The sequence below is a fragment of the Colobus angolensis genome, unplaced genomic scaffold (genome assembly GCF_000951035.1).
Source record: "Colobus angolensis palliatus isolate OR3802 unplaced genomic scaffold, Cang.pa_1.0 Scaffold69, whole genome shotgun sequence".
In the NCBI taxonomy this organism is placed as follows: domain Eukaryota; kingdom Metazoa; phylum Chordata; class Mammalia; order Primates; family Cercopithecidae; genus Colobus; species Colobus angolensis.
The window spans coordinates 12,320,576-12,343,007 of record NW_012120598.1 but is presented as its reverse complement, the minus strand read 5'-3'; the positions used below and the strand labels follow the sequence as shown (position 1 = coordinate 12,343,007).

General features: G+C 33.6%; 1 protein-coding gene across 1 annotated transcript in view; it reads right to left on the bottom strand.

Moving 5' to 3' along the window:
* Positions 1 to 22,432, bottom strand: part of TMPRSS15 (transmembrane protease, serine 15) — a 135,809-nt gene that overhangs the window by 98,557 nt on the left and 14,820 nt on the right. Inside the window, exons 4-6 of the mRNA XM_011926526.1 lie at positions 17,112 to 17,263; positions 13,078 to 13,113; positions 6,370 to 6,501 (exon numbers count right to left, since the gene is read on the bottom strand). Coding sequence (XP_011781916.1) covers positions 6,370 to 6,501; positions 13,078 to 13,113; positions 17,112 to 17,263 — 320 coding nt within the window. The remainder of the gene's footprint in view (positions 1 to 6,369; positions 6,502 to 13,077; positions 13,114 to 17,111; positions 17,264 to 22,432) is intronic.

Below are 22,432 nucleotides of genomic sequence, written 5' to 3'. Positions count from 1 at the left end.
TAGCTGGGATTACAGGTGCCTGCCACCATGCCTGGCTACTTGTTGTATTTTTAGTAGAGATGGGGTTTCACCATGTTGGCCAGGCTGGTCTCGATCTCCTGACCTCAGGTGATCTGCACTCCTAGGACTCCCAAAGTGCTGGGATTATAGGCGTGAGCCACTGCTTCATGTCCAAAAGCACTGTCTTTCTAAACACACTTCCCAAGCTGCACTTTAAGTGTATTCTTCCATATTTGCAAGGAAATAAATATATCTGAATTGAAACCTGCCAGTTTAGACAAATAACTAGTCATTTTTTTGGTCTTATTTTTATAATTAAATTGGAGCTAGGTGAATTTCAAATATATGTACAAAGTGCTATGTTTTCTTGAAAAAGATTAGACTAAGGCCAGGAAAGTGATAGTACTAATGGCCTGTACATAATTCCATCCAACAAATCTGGGTTAGTCCATCTTTTAAAGTTCATTACTCTTGCTCCTTTGGGAGATAACTAGCTCAATATTTTCAATATTTTCATTCAATATTCCTGATTAAGACTTTTGCTTTCCATAATTACTCATTTTCCTCTTTTAGTTTTCAGATTTATTTCATGAACCTCTCCTTAATGTCATGCATTATTAGTTGCCTTTAATTTATATCTGAATAGATTACAAATAGATTAAAATCTTCTTGAAGGCATGAACCAGGAGCCATAACTTACAGATTTTTGTTTTCTTCATACACTTGCTATGTATAGTATATGCAAAAATCCACCTTGATTTTCACAATTTTTAGTCTTTCTTATGTTATTTTCCTTCTAGTTAGTTACTTGGTTATGTTGACACAGTATTCTAAAATTATGACCCCTACAATGTGCTCTTTTTCTCTGCGTAGATTAAAAATTCTTCATATGGAGAAACATTAATGGAGGATAGAAAAATCAAAGAAATATGCTAAAATTAATTTGCCATTTTTGGAATCTGAGTGTTTAGAATAAGCTAATTCTAAATTGAGCTATGAAAAAGCTCATTGGAAAACTATAAAGTGATTCTATCAAATTACATAATATGAGCTGTTTTATGACAAAATATTTTATGTATATAAGAATAAATACATTAAAAATTAGATAGCAAATAGAAATCTTGATAAAAATTTTATATGTTTATTGGGTTTTTGCTATTTTTTGGCATATATATATTTTGAAGTGCATAAAAATTTACTTTGGTAACTTAAGTTTATTATTCAAAGTCTGCTTAAAAACAATGACCTAAGAATTAATTGCATTAGCTTATGATTTGGCAACCTGATTCCCAGAAGAAAAAAAGAAAAGAAAAAAATAATGAAGATAAGAAAAGAAAATAAGTCAAGAAGCAAGGATTAATTTCTGAACAATCCAGTACAGACCACAGGAAAGAAGGAAAAATAGTGGTTTGTTAACTGAATTGCCTTATGCATAATAATCGCTGCAACAAACAAAGAAAATTAAGTCTCATTTGTCATGAGTTGAAGATAAATAGTAAAATATGTGACTTTTTAATGACTTGCTAAATAATTTTCTAGTTGTTAGAGCAAATCTCTTTTCTCACCCTCAACTCTGTTTTTCACTGTAAACTATGCCAAACAAGTAGGGCAATTAATGCCTTAGATTCAAAGACCATAAAAATGAAAATGGTATTGCTTGCATTTTATGTGATATATAAAGCTTTTAAATTACAGTTTGTCGAGAAATATTGTGGACTCAAAGATCGTAGGCAGTGTAGTAACGTCTACTGCTATTGGGAAGTTTATATTTGAGTTACAGTACTTTGGAAGCAATGAGATAGAGAGCTCAATCCTATCAGTGCATGAGGTAGGGTGCTCAATCCTGTCAGTGCTAAAATATAACTGCCAACATTTACGGAGTGTTAACTATGTGCCAGTCATTTTCCAAAGTTATTATATATGTATGAATGTAATTTTGTAACACCTCTATGAAGTTATGGGGGAAACAGAGGCATATATGGATTAAATAACTACCATAAGGCCTCCTAGCTTACAAGCGGCAGTTGAAAGCCAGGCAGTCTTTTTCTAGAGCATACTGTGGTATATTGCCTAATATCACAATATATATATGCATCTATCACTATCGCAATGACATCACCCACTCTTTGAACTGAAAAGCAGGGGGAAAGCATAAATAAAAGAAACAGAAAAATTTTTAAAGATTTCCATCTTCTTAAAGTTAGAGTATAGATCACACTTGCAATAATACTCCAGAACAAATGGGGACGCAAAAGAGACAGAGAGAGAGAGAAAGGGAACAAAACAAGATCCCTTTAAGAATTCGTAAAACCTGTTTGTAAAGTTGTTAAAATTTTAGTCATTGTTCCCATCTGTTCACTACGCATTTTTTGGGAAAGGTGTCAGTAGCTTTGTGCTGCACAATGTGATTCATGATTTCCAGAAAGCTGAGTTATGTCTCGAGTTTCAAAGATGGTTCTACGTTTGATGAACCCTGTTTCAGTTCTTTCCTGAGCACATAACTAAACTACGCTTCCCCAAATCCCTTGCAGTCAAATAAGGTCATGTGACTGAGTTGGCCAATGAACGATTGTAAAAGTCACTGTGTCTATTTCCAAATATGGTTTCTGAACATATCTGTAACATTCTTCCTTTGTCAGTCAGCTGGTTGTAAAGCATCCAGTAGAGGACTCTGGGGGCAAAGAGAGTGGCAATTAAGGAGCAGACATCCTGAATGCCTAGAGCACAGCCATTCGCCATTTTTCTTGCACTGTGATATAGGTGATAAGTAAACTGTTATTGTCATAAATTGTTAAGATTGTTTGTCATAGTATTTAGCATGTCCTAAAGAATATGATCAATTTTCCTGTCCAGTATTCTGTCACGTTACTAAGTTTTAGTGGGAATGGACACTCCACAGGTCAAATTCTGCTCTAATGAGGCTCTAGTCAATTCCTGCATTCAAGCAAATATAGAAAATATTCCTAAACGTGTTTAAAATAAAATTACAGTAGTATTGAATTATTTCTAATAGCAACACTCAGAATGCCAAAATATTATCATGTCAAGATAGAGGCTTGTGTAAGGCACCTTCTCATCCTTTTTTTTTTTCATTTAATTTCAGGATGTTTCTGGAGAACCTAATAGTACAAATGACCATGAATGAAGCAGGATAGGTTTTCAGGAAAAAATATATGACCCAGTTGTGGATGAGTAGGATGGCTGGAACTTAGGATTGTAACTTTTTAGACTGTGCAGTGCTTTCTAGTGCAGCATCAGAAAAAAAAAATCTAAGTAGAAGATAAATGAGCCTGTCAAATAGTAGCAGTCATTCTATTGCATTATCAGAAATGCTACCTGTAATGGGATGGAATTCATAAGGGTATGCACTTAGGACGAATGAAGAGCTCCCTCTGCTGGCTGAATATTCACTAATTGTGTCTTTGCTCATGGCATTGAAATCTCCAGGATATGTAAATCAAACATAATCTATGCTTAGCCACCAAGCTCTATTATGCATACACACGTGATGTATGCAAACTATGAGAACACTTGCCAACTTCCAAAGAGTTAAGCATTGGCTTAAAGGCTGTGAATCAGCATCTTTCCTTTTCATAGGTCAGCTAAAAAGTGAACTTTCCTGCTGATGTAATTCTAATCAGAAGACAAAGACAATTTAAAGAAATCTTGTTTCCGCTATAGTCAGATGTAAGTGTGCAAACCTAAATAACTAAAGACTAAAAGAGGAAGTTGCATGAGGAAGACAACGTTAATATGACTCTATTTATAACACAAACCAGAATTAAAGCTCCCACTTGGAGCATAAAAGTAAATAAATCAATGAGAGAGAGAGAGAGAGTAAAGGTCAACTTCATATTGGAAAAATTATCTTAAATTAATTTTATAATTTTTTCCGTGAATATAGATTGATGGACAGTGGCTTTCAGGTGGAAATAATGCTGCTGGATGTTTGAGCTGGTGCTGAAAGTCATTAGGCTTGTGGGCTCACCATAGTCAATGAATGAAGCAACTTAAAATGAATAAAGCAACTTGTACTTTTAAATTCTCTCTGGATAAAAATAGATTAATTGATTGATTTAAACAATAGTATCCCACAAATAATTCGAGTTTATTTACCAAAATAGACACAACTTACTTTAAACAAACAAACAAAAAAGAGAATCAAAAAAATGGAAAGTGACGGTGTGCACGCTTGAGAGTTAGTGACATGAAAGGTTGGTCACTACTAAGGTTCAATAAACAAAAAAATCTTTGTGATACTAAAAAGTAACAATGCAGTTTGACTATATTTTTAAAGCAAACTTAGATAATTACTTCCATTCTAATACTGAGGCTCATCTCCTGAGTTTAGAATGGCTCAGAAAGATGATTCATAGCATTAAAACTTATTTTAGGACAAATTATCACACTTGCATGATATTCCTATGGTTCTTTTTTATATGCACTATATTAGTTCATCATGAAAATTATGAATACCATGAGTATAATAACAAAATAATAGGTGCAGTACATTTTTCAATATTTGATTCATGTATTTTGGTAGTTACGCTTTTTCCTCTATTTAAGGATATTGATCATCATTATATTGGCTTAAAGCCATGTGTTTAAGTTGACGTACACTATTATTTTTGAAACAGAAATCAACATCACCTTTGTTACCTCATGATGGCACACTTGTATCATATTCTCCCTGAAAGGATTTTGGAAAATGCCTGAAAGCGATAGCAAAGCAAGAACATTGCTTTCTTCTTCTTTGAGTAACTTAGTTATATAAAATAGATTTAAAAATATTCTGCAGCCTGCACTTTCTTCCAATATGTTCTGAGTGCACCTCAGAGCATGTAGTTAAACTTTAAAGGTCTGAATTTTATCCAAGAACATTTGCATTGGGATGGCTTAGTGGGAGTCTCTGTAGTAGAGTTGCCTTTCGTTGAGTTGGTACTGGGAAACAGACTAACTGCCTGGCTTTTAAAATGCGTACTAACTGGATAGGTAGCTTTTAAAACTTTCATCGTTATTGGAATATTCCTCTTTAATTACTGTCAAGCGAGATGAGAAAAGTATAACAAATAATAGAAAAGTGTAGCAAATAGTAACTACGGTTTTTAACACAGTTTGGGCACTAATTGTACTGATAGTTTTAAAACTGATTATAAGCCATACCAAAAAATGTGCAGTTAATACTTTCTGTTAAATAAAACAAAATATCAGTTAGACTTATCCAAAGTCAGCAGTCTCCGCTTATCCACAGGGGATATATTCTAACACCTCCAGTGGATGCCTGAACCATGGATAGTACTGAACCCTATATATACTATGTTTTTTTTTCTTACACATACACACCTACCATAGGAGATTAACAGCAATAATCACTAATAAAATAGAACAATTATAACAATACTCAGAATGATGTGCAACTTTATACTTATGCATTGTTTATTTCTGGAATTTTCCATTTACTGTTGTGCCCTGTGGTTGACAGTAAGTAGCTGAAACTGTGGAAACTGCTAAAAAGGGAGAACTATTGTAGTTCTATGTGGAAATCTTCTTAAATGTGTTACACACAAAAATAAATTACCTATTTAGATGCTGCTTTCTAGTAAACTTTCCTAAGTGGAATCCAGCTATAACATGAAGAAATAAGCCGAAGAAATAAGCTAAAGAGTAAACATGTAGTTTAAATCAACTAGAGCCATGCTTGGTATATGGTAACTGCTACTTAAGTGCCAAATAGTAATAATAATAATAGTAAAATAACATTATTATCATTAACACTGAAAAAATGCCAAAATATACAAATGAAACACAGAAGTTTTACTTATGAGGCATTAAGTTCTTATTCATACCTTATTTCTATTATTTATAGAACTACAAGAGACAAAAGCAACAGTCAAAATTTTAGTATGGTGCTCATTGAGTTAGGTACTGTTAAAATGTTGAAAGAAAAAGACTGATACGATAGTGAAAAAGCATGAAAACCATTAGTAAGAAGTGAGAATGTTTATCGAATAAGTCAAATTCATAATAGTTTGGATTAGCTTAACATAGAGAAGAGATGAAAATTTAGCAACACTCATCCCCACATTTATGACAGACATTGTTAATCACATCTTCCTTTCTGTAGTGATCAAATGGAATTCTGTTTAATTAATTAGCATGTCTAATATTATTTATAAAGTTTAGGAAAATATTAATACAATTATTTTTAGATTTTGTATTATACTATAAAAATAGCTATTTAAATAGCTCATTCTTCAGTAGTTTCAGATATTTGAGATTAGAATGTGTGTGTGTGTGTGTGTGTGTGTTTGTGTGTCTACAGTGAGGGAGGATAAAACAGAAGGACAGAGAGTAGTGGGGAGAACTTACCACACATTTTATTGTCTTCATCAGAACCATCTGGACAGTTTACTTCTCCATCACAAAATAAATCAGCTTTTATACACGTTAGAGCGTCAGCACAAGGACTTGAACCAGGTGGGCACTCTACTGAGACATTTCCTTTAAAAAACAGTGGAAATTAATTTCCAATTGATGAGATATGTACAATGTTTAAATATTTAATAGGCCTTTTTGCCACTGGGGTTCTTCCTTATAAGTATATTCTTCAACTGCCATAGGAATATTTATTTCATTTGTAAATCAATCATTTCTAAAATTAGAGCATTTTAAATTTTGAAATTTCATGAGGGACAATTTTGGAAAGCTTGTCATAATCTGAAACATCTAGCAGCCACTTCATTTACTCATAAGCTTATTATTTGAAAATATAGTGGCTTAAGTCAACGTTTCCATTCCATAGAGTACATTTACCAACCAAAGTCATTTTAAAGTAAGATAAACACTTAAAATTCCCAGTGCATTGTGACATTGAACAATGAAGAAACCAATGACTATTTCTGTTCAGTCTCTCTTTGTTCTTGGGGTCAGAGATTCTTAGTGGGTACACTATAAGCACATTCATGCCATCTTCTGGAGGGGATCCGAACAATGTGTACCTCTCAGCCTGCCGTGTCCTTCACTTGTCCCACTTTCATAAACTTAAGTCTAGAGACGCACCAAGAAACACATTTTACTTCTAGAAATTAACTTGGAAAATTTAAGAGCAATTCCGAAAATAAGCCACATTCTTATATGCCTACAAGATAAAGACTTTTTAAAAAATTTTAGGCCAATGTGGAAATTTGAACACTTTTGCCTCTGAATATTATAACAATGACAGTGCAAAGTTTTGGAGATCTTTAACTCATCAGCATTTTTGTTTTCTTTTTGGTTATTGTTCTTAATCTTAAAGCCAGAACTCTACTGCCATCTGCTGGGTTTTAAAAATATGAAAATCTGAAATTTCTCCTTCTGCTCTATAAAATTAATTGGAAAAGTAAAAATGCCTGTGTCAATGAACCTACTAAGTTACTTCTTAACTAAAAACATGTGTAAATTTTTGCTGAGTTTACATACAGCCTAATTAGACATTTGCAACTGGCTGTAACTAAAATGAATATAAACCAATGGGGAAATTCATGAAACACCCAACATCTAAACCTATAGGACAGAGTAAAGATCAAAGCCATTCTCAAATGACAGAGTACTCCCACGTAGGAAAACAATAAATAATAATAAAAATATTATTTAATAAACTCAAATGCATATATTTGTTGATATTTAAGAGCTATTCATCAAAAGTCCTTAACCATTGAGTTGTTAATCCAGAAAAGGCATAATATTTGATAGAATCTCATATGTGCTTTATAAATACATAAACCAAAGAAAGCACTATACTTAAAACTGTGTCTTATTTTATGAGTAGCTAATAGAATTCCAAGTATTAAGCATTTCAAAGACGAATTTGGGATACAGCTACGAACATATATCACTTTGGCTGTCCTAATGCTTCTCATGGGAGCTTCAGTTCCTGATGCATCACGTCTCTGTTCAATATCTGTTGAACTCTAGATTGGACCCCAAAACCACACCAGCAAGTGATACTACTTGGACTCGATTAATCTCATGAATAATCATTTATTGACCCCACAAGTATTTATTTTGTACACATTTTTGTCATGGAATTTTAAGAGATGGAGATAAAAGAATGAGTAAGGCAGAGCCTCTCTCTTTTTATGAAGTTTGAAGTTCAGTGGGGGAACTTATTTATTTACAAATTATATTTTAAAGAGAGAGATTTAAAAAGTGCTATGGGAGCATCAAAGTTTAAGCAATTAGTTTCCTTCTAAGGCAAGAATTAAAGACATTTTTACCGAAATGGTCATATTTAAATTAGTTTTTGATGTATACCTAGAAATGCACCAGGAGGAGAGAGATATGGAATGTATTTAGTGATGTGTCAGGAGTACATCAATATGTGAGAAACGGATGAGTCTCATTAACCTAGACAGTGGGATGTTTATGGAAGGCATAGCAGGAAAGGAGTTTGGTACCAGATTCTAGCAAAACTTTTTATCTTTGTTAAGTGTTAGAGATATTTTTCAATAGGCGATGGCACTGGAAGATTTTACATCTATCTGCAATATGACCAGTCCAAGTTTCCTAAAGGCAATTGTTGGACCATGTGAAACATCACTTGAATAAGATGACTCGAGAAGCTGTTTCAAGGGTCCACATGAAAGATGAGAGCAGAAGTCTCACAATGGCAGAGGAGATGGGCCATGGACTCAGTTGCTACTTTACAGGTAAAATTGATGAGCTTCAGTGACCACGTGTGCTTCTGAACAAGATTAGTGAAGGTGGAGAATGGGATGCTAAGTAATTCAGTTGAATTACTGAAGAGACTGGTTGGGTTACTAATGGCCATTAGCTGCAGTAGTGATTATGAGATGAACAAATTGTGGGGTTATAAACTGAGTCTAGTTTGAAGTATTTTGAATTTAAGTTGGAATATGAGGTACCCTTAAGTTGCACTCTGGCTCTCTCCAGACTGTTTCATAAACACTCTTCAACTGACTTGGTCCATGAGGAAACAGAAGTTTTCCATATTAAAACTAATATGAAAAATATGAATGTCATTCTTATACAATGGTAGTGAGTTTTAAAATTTTTGTCAAATTGTATTTTTACTGACTCTTCTCTCTCTTTCATTTCCTACATGAATATATATGATTACAATTTCTAACAAAAATCAATTAAAACATTAGCTGTTACACCTAGCCAGATGCCAGTTTAATTTAAATGGGTTTGCACTCTCAAACCAGAGTTCTTGACTTGAGTATTACTTGGTTTGCATTTCATTGCTTAATTTTTGTTGTAATATTTCTTTTTTTTAAGAAGTCTGTACCAAATTATGCTTCCCAACAGATAATTTTTAGGAAAGGAGTTTATCAATTCTAGTTAAAGAAAACAAAGAGAATAATTGGTTTCATTTATTAAAAACTAATCAAATTTCCTTAATATTAGGCATTATTAACTCAGTGGGGAAAAGTGCACTTGTTTTCTGTAATCTTTGTGGTATTTTACCTTCAGGACACTAACTTTTGACATATTATGAAAACACACCAGTGAATTATATTGCAATTCTGCAAACAGAAGTCTTTAATTATTCATTTGTATTTGTAACACGAAGAATTCAGTATGCACTCAGAGAGGATTATTTCAGAGTGATCCAATGCCCAAACAATTTCCAGTGATTTGACACTAGGAGCCTCCTGTGCCTACTGAGAGCAGTCTCTGTGCTAGGCATCGTGGAGAGTAAAACGACTAAAATTCATTATGTTTTGCCTTCCAAATAATTTGTAAGAGATGGTACATACAACATGATAAATTGAAACCATAGTTTGGAAATCACAGATTTTTATTGTCCCTACAATTTGAAAAGGGATAATAGTACTTGGTGGCCAAAAGTGGTTAAGACAAATTAAGCCCAAGATCCTGATAGCTTACTCAATAGAAGAAGCAGAATCTTCATCCATGAATGTTTGCCTTGAGAGACCAGTTTTATTTCACTGTGATATATTGGAAAATAGATATCACTTTACAGAAATTCTCATTTACTGTACAGAACAAATTTAGGTTTTCTTTAAATTTTATTGTAAGCAAGACTGTGGCTTTTCAATCCAAATGTAATTATTGGTAGAAAGATTCTTTAGTAGTCTTGATACCATGTGGGTAGGAATGTCTTAAGTCGGAGGAGTGCTTAGCAATAGATAAATGTTGTTTTCTCAAGTGCAGAAAAAGAGCAATTCTTAAAGTCACCAGACATTTGGTATCAGATAAAATCTCTGCATCTCAGTCTTAAAGTAATTAAATCAGGGAACATCATTCTACCGTAGGTTGTTTTGGCCCAATTTCATGTTTTTCACTAAATCAACCAATTATTCTTTTTCTTCAGTCCTCAAACTCTTTCACACAGTGGACTGATAGCAAGATTACATACTTTATGAGACTGAGAAAGCCCATGATAGTGAAACTTTTGTTTTCTGCAGCTATTGCCTACACAGTAAGTAACAAAGGACTAGAACAAGCTGTAGTCTAGAAATCCCTCAAACATGGGAACAATTGCCAAAACACCCCATCTAGGCACTCTGCAGCGCTCCAGAAATTAATCTGTGTAATGTCACCTCAGTTCCAGTCCTTCTCCGCTAATGTTCTAAGTGGGTTAGTAAAACTGACAGGTCATTGGCAACAAAAGCAGTTGAATGATAGAGCATAATCCTCATGAACTTTGTACCATTATCACAAAAAATTCTCTGTGGCAGAATTTATAACGGTACTAATATCAGGTATATGATGCATGCATCTGTTGATTTTTCTCAAACTCTGTCTTCCAGGCATATAAAAATGAGAATAAACTTAAAATCCCTGAAAGCCATATTCATAATAAATTACTGCTTGGAAAATGCAGTTTTCACATTTAATTGCCTCATTCCCCTCTATAAATACATAGTATCTTGCCATATGAGAGGAATAAACGGCAAGGATGATTGGGCACTCATGTAGTACACAGATTCACTTAAAAGAAAAAGAATATGATATTTCACCACCTACTTACCTTATAATAATACTTTGAGAATTGATTAAGGTAATCCAATACAGTCTCTGATAACAGGAAATGTTTAGAAACAAAGTGTTTTTGCAGAAATAAAAGTTCAGATCAAAGTGAGCATTACCCAGTATAATAATCTTGTTTTAAATTTAAACAAGTTTTTTGTGAATCTTTTAAATAAAGTATCCAGATAGTTGTTTTGTTTGATTCTGTTTCATCAAACTCAGAAGGGGGAAGGAGTAGGGATCTAATATTGGTGTTGTTCCTCCTGCTCCTTTGTGGGGGTCATCATATTGACCACGGTACAGTGGGTGTCTGTATTCTCTCTCTTTCAATTCTTATGATCATCCTCTAAGAAATGTATTTTAATCTACTTTTCAGATAATTTGTAAAGTTCAAATAGGCTAGATAGCTTGCCACATACATATAAATTGATTGTTGAAATTAGGTAATGCGTGAATTCACCCATGTCTTTTTAGTGATTGAGAATTTATGTTACATTTTGATCTTTATTTTGACTATCAATTATACAAAATGTGAAAGACAGAGTTAAGTGTACACTGTCCCCCATTTCTGTGTTTCCATGTAGAAAAGAAGATTTCTGCTCCACTGACCAGGAGGGAAAAATATGGCTGGCACACTTTCCCATGCTCTCTGACCCCTCATTCATCATTTCCTTCTTTGCTCAGAGGAAATTGGGCAGATGTTTCAGCCAACTCTTTATATTTTTAACAGGTATGTCTTCAGAATAGTAAAGGCAAAAACCTTCTTTTAAGTCCAGTGCTTTCTTGCTTTATTTAAAACACTGTTTCTACCTAACACATTCTACATATTACTATTAGGACATTTTATACAACTAAGAGGGCCCTAATGACTTTGAATTTATCATTTGATGAATCTCTAAACAAATAGAAAAATGGCATTAATTTGGATACTTGTTACTGACTTTCAAGGTTTTAGGAACGTAGTTTTCAAAATATATTTATCTTACTTATTCAGTTTACTTTGAAAGCAGAAGAATTAGCCATTATCAATCCAAAAGCATTTGTTCAAAGTGTGTTGGAAGGGGATTTGAGAGGGTGTAAATAATTCTCCACATTAGACACAGGAATGTGGGCTCAGTGGCAGGCTTTTTTTTTTTTTTTTTGTCAATATGTTGTGCTGCTGTTTGGATATAACCTAACACAACTGCAGACAGGCTTATGCTATCATAATAGATCTTCATGGGTTTTAGAATTGTGACAGCTTGTTTTCTAAAGCATTTTGATTGATTTATGTATTGCTTTGCTTTTCAAATATTACACCAACAATTTTTATGCAAGAATTCTTTATCCTTGCTAAGAATGGCTTTTATAATTTTACAAATGTTTTCCCTCTATGTATACAATATTTATGTAAATTTTAATAGTATAACATGGTAGTGGTATTGTTGGGAGCTATATGAAGATCTACAATATTGCCTTTATTTAATTTGCTTAAAGGGATTAGTGACACACCCAGGACATTTTATATGAAGATTAAGTCAGGACCAGAGAAGGTATTTTAGTTGATAGACAGAAGCACAGCAGACAATTCCTAGAAATGCAGAGAAATTGGCACACCAAAGATACATACTGAGAGTGGACACAAAGTAGATACTTAAAATTCTTGAATGAATGAATCCAAGGCTACTTTGGTTTTGCTTTGGCCACAAGTACTGTGTTAACAGGAGAAAGCAAGCATGTCTAACTTGTATGCAGAGAGAATAATCAAAGGAAAAAAAAATCATAATATCTGATAAAATCTGCTTCCTTAGTTGAAAACCTTTTGATCCTATTGGTGACACTCTTATCAATAGATAATCACAGTTATGTTAATAATAGACAGAGGATAAAAGTGAAATCTGACAGCTCAGGCATTAGCCCTAAATATATTGTTTACTTTGGTGAAATCCAGGGCTAAACTGCAAACTTTGATGCTTTTGGTTTCTTGTCTATAAAATAGGTGCAATATTTATTGCTAAGGCATCAGAGACTCCTCAGGGGCCTAAAATAAAATGTAAGTGGAAACTTTCTTTCAAAAAAAATAATATTATTAAAACTGACCTGGAGTTGCCAGATGACTGGTGGTTGTTAGTTTGCCTGGAAAATAAATTATATTAAAATAATTATTATATATTTCAAACGAATTACCAGGAGTTTATTGTATATTCATGCTGTATAATAATTAACCTAAGAATTTAAAAAGTTGTTATAAATTATTAGTGCTCATTCATTTAGAAGCATGTCATTTGTATTTGGATTTAAGAATAAATCTTTTATGGTTTTGATGTCTTCAGAGTTGTAGAATAGAGGTTTTTAGATTTTTAACTCATCTTTTATTTTCTAACTAAAGAAGACAAGGCTATTCAATGATCAATAACTAAATACGAGTATTCACTAATCTCATAATGACCATAGACGTAAATGTTCCAGGTGAAGTTGATGGTATATGAAAGAGAAACATGGGATATGCTTAGACCATGGGCTTTGGAATCAGAAGGAACTGCTTTTGATTTCTGAGTTTAACACTTAGTAGCTGTGTGACCCTGGGCATGTTACTTATTATTTAATTTATTCTTTCAAATAGAAAAATATTATGACCTCTGTACAAAATCACTCTAATAATTGAAACAGGTAATGTTTGTAAAATATAGTACCTGGGCTAAAGAGGATGGCTTAAAAAATAAGACTTCAAATATTATAAGAATGGTCATGATTATTATACCAAAAGTAGTATCTTCATAGTTTTATAACTATGAAGCTTTGTAATTGTAGCTCGAAAGATGGGGTAAAGAAAATGCTGGAATAGAGTAGTTAACATAAAGCCTGGATTCTCCTTTCCAAAGTGAAATATACTCTGAAAGTGGTCTTTCTTTATCTCACCCTTAGTGACCTCACAAGTGCCATAGCTTCATCACCAAGGCACCATGATTGGAACTGTTTATGGAGACATTTTACACACACACACACACACACACTCATATGTCTCTCATATATATGTATATAAATTTTAAAATATGAAAGAAACATTGAAATTGGAAATGTATATCCTTGGCATAAGTGATGAGGCATTAGAAACATTATAATATTACGAACTATGTTATTCCTAACCAATATAAGCTTCTTATAACTTGATATGAAGACTAAATGCCTCAGAAATAGCTGCAAGAAAAAAATGTATATTTTCCTAGGTCATAGAGTTTGATGATCACTAAGTTATATTTTAAAAAGTGCCATAAACACTGACCTGAAGTTGTTGCAGGGCTTACTGTAGAGAAATTCTCCAAAGATGCTGGAATAAAGTCAAGTTGATTTGACACATGGGTTTATGATATAAATACATTACAAAACATTGAGTACAACTTGAATATTCATTCAAAGGACACCTGACCCTTTGGAGTTCCTATTTTATACTCTCCCATGCTAAATCTTCCTATTTGCTACTTGGTTGTAATACATTTGATAAATTTCCAGAGTCTGCATATTCTCTCTATACAACTTACTTATGCAAAAAGTTTGCTTTATTTTTTATCTAAGAAAGATATCTATTTATTAATCATAGTTACATAGAATAATTTACATTTTAGCCAACTAATATAACATGATGCACCAATCTTGGCATACCTAGAACCCCTTGTTTTACACTAAAAGATATGAAGGTAACAATTGCAAAACAATCTTTCACATAATTAATATTTCCTTAGAACTAAGTGGTATATAAGTAAAAAGTGCTTTGCACATAAAAGACAAAAGCTGGCAATTTTCTTCAAACTTTAACATGTTTAATAGTTTTAAAAGTATAGACTCACCTATGTAAGATATAAAGGAAATCAAAGCATATCTCATGAAAAATCATCATGTGGTGAATTTGTTTTTATTCAAAACTATATTGATGATAAGTGGGCTAAGAAGTATATTCTTTTCTACTAACTAGTTTATTTCAGCATTTCATCATTTTTGAATTGTGTTGGTTCTATAAAACCTATTGAAGTTTTGTAAATGATACATGGTAGAGTGTTGACACTGAAATTAAATTTATGTGACTTTTCATAAGAATATGGTTTAATTTTTATTATGTTTGACAGTGTGTTATACAAAAATTCAAGATATCTATGTAATTCTTAACTAATTTTAAAACTTTATAAATTTGAAAATTTACATGATACAAATGGATATTAAACTGAAATACCTATAATTAAGCTTGGTACCATGTTTATAAATGTGTTTTAACACAGTTCAACAAATTAAATGTAACTTCTACTTGTTGAGAATATTCTTGGGCTGATGTTGTAATACAGTTTATTATGCTTGTGATACTAATTCTAAATCAACTCAAAGGATATGGTTTCATTGAATAAACATATAATTTCAAAAATCACAAACTCTATTTCCTCAGATGATCCAAATATAGGAAATCATAAAAATAAGTTTCAGAATATCTGTCAATTTGCTTGCCAGAACAGGCTATCAGAAACCAATGCACTTTCAAATAGAGATAGGAAGATGACAACTTTGGGGCCTATTGGGATGGGGGGTGGGAGAAGGCAGAGAATGAGGAGAAATAACTAGTGGATACTAGGCTTAATAACTGGGTGATAAAATAATCTGTACAAGAAATTCCCATGACACAAGTTTACCTACATAACAAGCCTGTACATGTACCCTGAACTTAAAAGTTAAAAAATAAAAAATGAAAATATTTATTTTTCCATGCCAAAAAAGAAAAATGACCATGAAAACAATCGATTAAAATTGTTCAAAGATAAAAACATTACAAACAAAGTAGTATAAAGGTTAAGAGCACAGACATCAGGATCAGACCACAGAGGTCAGAATGCCTAAGTCTAAATGACTGTGTGAAAAAGGCCGTTTACCAAAAGTATCTGTGTTTTGGTCTTCTCCCTGATTTGGGGATAGTAATGACATCACATAAAGAGGATTAATGTGGAGAGCAAAAATGTTGATAGGTAAACCACCTGTTCTAGCTAATAATAGCCGGTAGTAGTTTTCAGCTCATCTGAATCAAAGATTCAAAATTGACAGTCCCTGCTCAAACAACTGTGACATGAGTCCAAACCATTGGTAGAGGAAGGACTAAGAATTTATCTTCTTGCCGAACAGGAGCTGCAGGATGTTGCAGGAGACTCACTGAAAAACGAAACTATGCTTGATGAAACAATGCTCTGAAGAGAAGCACCTAGAGATCCACTATCTCATATCTATTAAAGAAACAACACTCCTGCATTTTTTTTTTTTTGTATTTGATTTAGAGGCAAATATACTGACTGATCTCATTTTGTAGCAAAACTAGTTGAACTCGTTGAATAGGTAGGCTATTTAGAGTTTCTCTTTATTCCCCTTAGTGTAGCTATTTATGTATTGGCTAGCTTTCTAACATCCAAAAATTTCTGAATTCCAAAATGTATTTGGTCCCAAGGTTTACGGGTAAGGGATTGAATCTGGATGACCTTGGCAAATTACTACTGTTTTCAACAGTACTCAATAAGGACACCGTGTTTGTTGAATTGAATTGAAAGAAGGATAGTTAGAATGGAAAATTTGGAACAATCTAAGCATTTGCAAACATATTTTTTGTTATTTTTGATGTTCCATATTCTTTTTTGGTTTATTCTTACTTTAAAATTATTTATCATTTTAAAATAAATATTTAATTTTTATAAATAAGTAATTGGAAAGGATGAAACTCATTGACTCTACTTTTTTCTTCTTTTTTTAGCTTCTCAATTAGAGATCGGAACTTGCCACCAGATTTTACAATCTAACAATGTCTAGACAGAGTTCCTGAAGTTAAGGTGTGCTTAACCAGTGCAAAGAATGCATAAGACCCACAAACTTCTATGCATGCCAACACTTTCAGAATCTCCTTGGTATTTGATATTTTATAAACTTGTTCTCATTGTTAAGTTTCTTCAAATATGGTTTCTTCAGATTTTACTTTTTTCATGTAAATGTGTCACCTCAGGCAATAAGACATGTTCCTAAGGTTAAGCATGATTCCATTTCCTCCCTGGTATATTGCTAGAATTTTAATTTCATAGTTTAATGATTCAAAGAAATCAAATAATGTTCAAAGATACCTAGGATAGCAATGCTGTTCAAATCAATATGGAAAGTGGCCAGTTGGCTGGATTTATTTGCTTCAACGCCTTGAATCAGTTCTTCTTTTACATTTTCATCTGACACCCACTGGGCAAAGAAAAGGTCAAATGTGACTATAATGCTGCCATTTCTGCAAAGCAAAAGATGATATAAGAGGAAAAAGTCAACCATCTTCAACTGATTTGTGTTCAATTCATGTTAAATGTCTTTGAAATTCTCTATAGTTATCATCTTGCTAATTCTCATTATTCATCTGTAAGATAGGCTACTTCAAATATTATCTTTATTTCATGAGGGAAAGAAAAAATGGTCAAAAGACTAAGTGCTTTTTTGAGAAGAGAAACTCCAAAGTAGATGCAAAATTGAAATCTGAGTTTTCTGAGTTCCACGTTCAAGCACTCACCCCCAGGCCGGGATGTTCCTGAGACCCTTGTGTTAAAATCACGTGGTCTCTTGGCACTTACTTTGATTTTACTGTTTGGAGGAAAGAAGGGTATGGATTTGTAGTTTTTCATGGATAATTTCTAAGTTGGGGGAAATCCAAAGTAGTTTCACTGGTTTCAAAGACAATTTTTCTACATAGTTTTGAAAGGCCTGGTAGCAAGCTTATGGCAACTAATCTATATCTGCTTCTTCTCTATTTTGCTTAATATAAAATATCAAACTATGCCCTGATTTCAAGGGATAGAAATAAAACAAGGACATCTGGGTGTATTAGGGACTCACAAGAAATTCAATCTCAGTTCCATGAGTTGGGATGATTTAGCCTACATGATTTCCCAACATAGCATTAGAGTTCAGCCATATAGCCCTACTCATCTTCCCCCTTTATTTTGTCCCCTGCTCTGCACTATGCACTTTAAAAGGTAACTTTTTTCAGTGTAAAGAAAGAGAAAAATGAATAAAGTTTTGGTGAATAGGGATTCTTGGGAGAATTTGCACTCCTGCTTACATTTCTGTTTGTCATATAGTGTCATTTTAGGGTATGACCACTTAGGATACAAACTATAGCTCTGATGTTTATTCTATACCCTTCAGTAAACTCTGAGCACTCAGGGTATACTTGGTTCCTTAAGAGATAGACTAGGGAAAACTAAATTTTGCATGATATGTTTGCTGGTTTTGAATCATGGGAGTTATATATTCTGTGATATATGTAAGTTTATGAGCTTCTTGAAGGATCTTCTCAAGTCCAGTAGAGTTCTTTATTTATCTGTCCATCTATCTATCCTGATAGAGCCTACCATAAATGTTATTTTTTCTTCCCTGACTGGATATAGAACCAGAATATTCCTGAAAGATCACAGTAGATCAGCATCTCCACTAGGGGGAGTATATTCCTTCTTTGTGTCCACGGCACTATTCAGTTTCACAGTGATTCATTTCCAGGTAATTGGTCTTTCATTTTTAAAATGAACAAGATATAATATTTTTATAATTCACATGTATTAAATAAGTTATTTAAAATGTTAGAAGGTGCAACTTTCTAATCATTTGCTTAAAATATAGTAACCAAATCTTGTAGATGAGAAGGTTCCCTAGTAACTATTTAGTTCAGGGTTTCCCAAACTTACCCATACATGAAATCACTGTTGTCCTTGGTAATGATACATTTTGTCACAGACACTACCTTCATCTACTCTTCCACACGTCGTGGCTGGCTAACCCCTAATTTTACTGGAGAATAAGCCTCCATTTTCTTAGGAAAGGTGACATCTTCTTTAACCATTCTTTATACCAAACATGGTTTTATTCATGGGTGTATGACCTGGCCCTGGTCAACAGAATCTGAAGGGAAGACTTACAGAAACTTCTGGAAAACTTTTTTATATCTAATGAAAGAAGAACTCATAGTAGATTACTACCCTTCGTTGGTTGAACGTTATTAGGTCAACATAATTTGCCGAAACTGCCACATCTACCTTGAGACCATGAGTCAGGCCATGGTTGATAAGCCAAAGATAGTGTAGTAGAAGAAGGAAAGTACCCAAAGCCCTGACTATGTCATTGTCATTGTTATTGTACTAATGAATTAACCTCCTTTAAAACCTCTAGATTTCTTGTGATGTCAGATAACAAACACTTTTTTCTTTTTGAGACAGAATCTCTCTCTGTGGCCAGGACGGAGTGCAGTGGCATGATCTTGGTTCACTACAACCTCTGCCTCCTGGGTTCAAGTGATTCTCCTGCCTCAGCCTCCCAAGTAGCTGGAACTACAGGTGCCCACCACCATGCCCAGCTAATTTTTTGTATTTTTAATAGAGATGGGGTTTCACCATGTTGGCCAGGATGGTCTCGATCTCCTGACCTCGTGATCTGCCCGCCTTGGCCTCCCAAAGTGCTGGGATTACAGGTGTGAGCCACCATGTCTGGCCAATAAACACTTATTTTTAAGGCACTTTTTGTCATGCATTCTGTTAATGGAAATTTTGAAAATTCTAACAAACATACAACTGTCAGCCCCTATCCCATATTTATATGAACAGAAGGTAATTACTCTATTTTTGAACATGATATTGGCCAATATTTTCATTCTAGCAATGAGGACACTGACGCTTAGAGTAATGTAGGTAACTTTGTCTAGGGTTATACAGCTTATCAGTGTTAGAGATAGAAAAGAAACCTAGAGAATCTGTTTCCCTAATGTGTTTTTATATAATTCCCATCCCCAGATACTCAACAACACTTTTATCAACTCTATTCTGAACTATTTGTCAGCAGGAAAGAGGCTACAGCACATTTACCCTAAAGGCATGTCCAGGTATTTTATTCTGTTGCATAGTTAGCAGAACTCTATATATAAATAGATGAAAAAAAATAGCTGGTTGGATATTTTTGGGGAGAAGGGAAAGATATCTATTCTTAAAATACTTTCAAAAGTTAGAGTATTGCGTTTTTTCCTCCTCCTCTTCGTCCTTCTTCTTTTCCTCCTACTCCTTTTTCTTTTTTACATTATGTCTTCCTAATCAACCTCACTTTCCAAGATAGTCAAATGGACAGGACTGAATTGGTTAAAATGAAGTGAGAGTGAACAATATTATTATTTTCTCTCTCCAATGCCCCATCTTCATTTTATCTTTGGCTGCAGACTAGAAAACTTAAATTCTGATTAAATCTGTTTTATTTCTATGTAATTTCACAGTTTTAATTGGACTGAAACACTTGCTTTCATTTTATGTGAGTTATGGAGTAAAAGAGGTAAGGTATTTTGGGCAAAGAAAATACAAATCTGGAATTTTGCTTCACTGAGTTGAAAGTAACTGGATTAGTTCATCCTCAGGCATAAAACATTTTTCTTTGAAAGGTGTGTTCTCTTAGTTGTGAATTATGCATTACATTTAATAATTTATGCTTTGCAAGGATAGGAGTTGCATATCCTATATCCACATAAAGTTGTAGCCTTTAAAGTTTATTTTCTTATTTAGTGGAAATGTTGAGATGAGAGAGATACAGGAGAAATTTTAAAAGTCATAATAATCATTTGTGATTCACCTCATAAGAAAGCTGAAGCTGTTTAGTTGTTTAGTAATGAATGAGAATTCTTCCTTTAGGTTAAAAAAATGACCGTTTTCATTTCGAAGTACTAGTACTAGTAAAATAACAGTCTTTCGCGAAGGCAGATAAATCCTACTATTGTACAGAAAGGTTGAGTGTAATAGAGCAAAATATTACTTATCTCATATTTTCCTTAATGATACTGGTAAACTTTAGGGTTGCTGAGTAAACAGAAGTCTTTCCTTTCCTAACTTTGTGGCTTATCTGTGCTCAAAAGGCAAAAGAAACTGCATGTTGCCACAAAGGATAAACAGCTATTTATTAGAAGAATCAAATGCTAAATGTTCTGAGTGAAAGCACTTTCCACAAAGCAGAATGATTGAAAGTATTCCCCAAATAGACCAAACCATTTGCTTACCCTAAAGAGTAGCTACACACACACACACACACACACACACACACACACACACAGCACAATCATACAAGTTAGTAAGTGGCAGAGGTTGCTATTAAATATTGTGAAAGTAAGAGAAAATAGTTCAATGACTGACTCTAGTATTCTGAGTGCTAGAATTTGATCACATACACACACATGGTGTGAGTTTAATAAAAATCTATAACAAAAATGTAAATAGGTATTTTAAGAGATTTATATATATACAGTTGATGTGGGTGTGGTTAGGTGAGACCTCAGTTATTTCCGTTTTCCGATTTTATCAATTGGATTTTTAAATTAAAATAATTTGTAAAGTGAATAATGAGTCTGCTACTTTTTCCTATGAGTGGAATACATCTATTTGTAGGTGATTATTTAAGGTCAAGTAATCTTGAATGTTTCATCGTTACTCTCTCTCTTGCCCCTCAATTCCTTTTTCTATCCTCTTCCAGGTCTCCCAAAATAACAACATGTAATTTATCTAACAGACGTTTTCATGAAATTCCTTTGCATTGCACTTTTCAAAAACTCACTTCTGATTTAATAGCAGCTCAGCTACCACCAGAGGGAAGTATCTCTGCACTGATGAAGTACATTATTTGACAGTCATTATAAAATATTTGTCAAGGTTTGGGCACGGTACTGGCCTCCTAGGTAGGTATAAAGGTGGGGAAAGAAATAGTCCCTAAGCTCAAAGAATTTACAGTTTCAAATGTGGTGATTTTGTCACCTAGAGAAATAAAAGATGACTTACTAAATATCAAAGAAAAAGTTGGAATTTTGGTAGCCCACCAGGCCTATATATAAAAGTCTATATTCATCAAATTTTCACAACCTAATGCAAATGAAGTTATCCAGCCTGTTGTAGACATGTAAACATAAAGGGTTCAATTAGCAAAACTATTCTGATAAACTCTACAATGGACACTGTGCTTTCTGTGTCAATTTCACTAGGCAGAGCCCAATTCAAGACAGGCAGGCACCTAGAATACCTCTCCTTAAAGGAGGTTAAAGCTTTTTGGAAATAAATCTGAATTGATGCTTTACTGCAGCTCTGCAAACTCAGTCCTCCACAAAACCAGAAATGAGGAATTTGTTTCATTCACCTCCAAGTAGACAAATAGCTTAAAGTGAACCAACAAAAAATAAAACTTGGCTGTGTAGTGTAACACTCACCAAATAAAGGCCAAGTACACATTTTTATTAACATTTTGAAAAAGTTAAAATAATTAACCTTTCCTGCATGTCCATGTTTCTCCTTTTAGTTCTGATATTGGACCAATGAAAGAAGCTATAAGAGATTATCCACTCTGGAAGGAGAGGGAAGGGACTATGTACTGTAGGTAGGAATGAAGACAGCAGATGGGC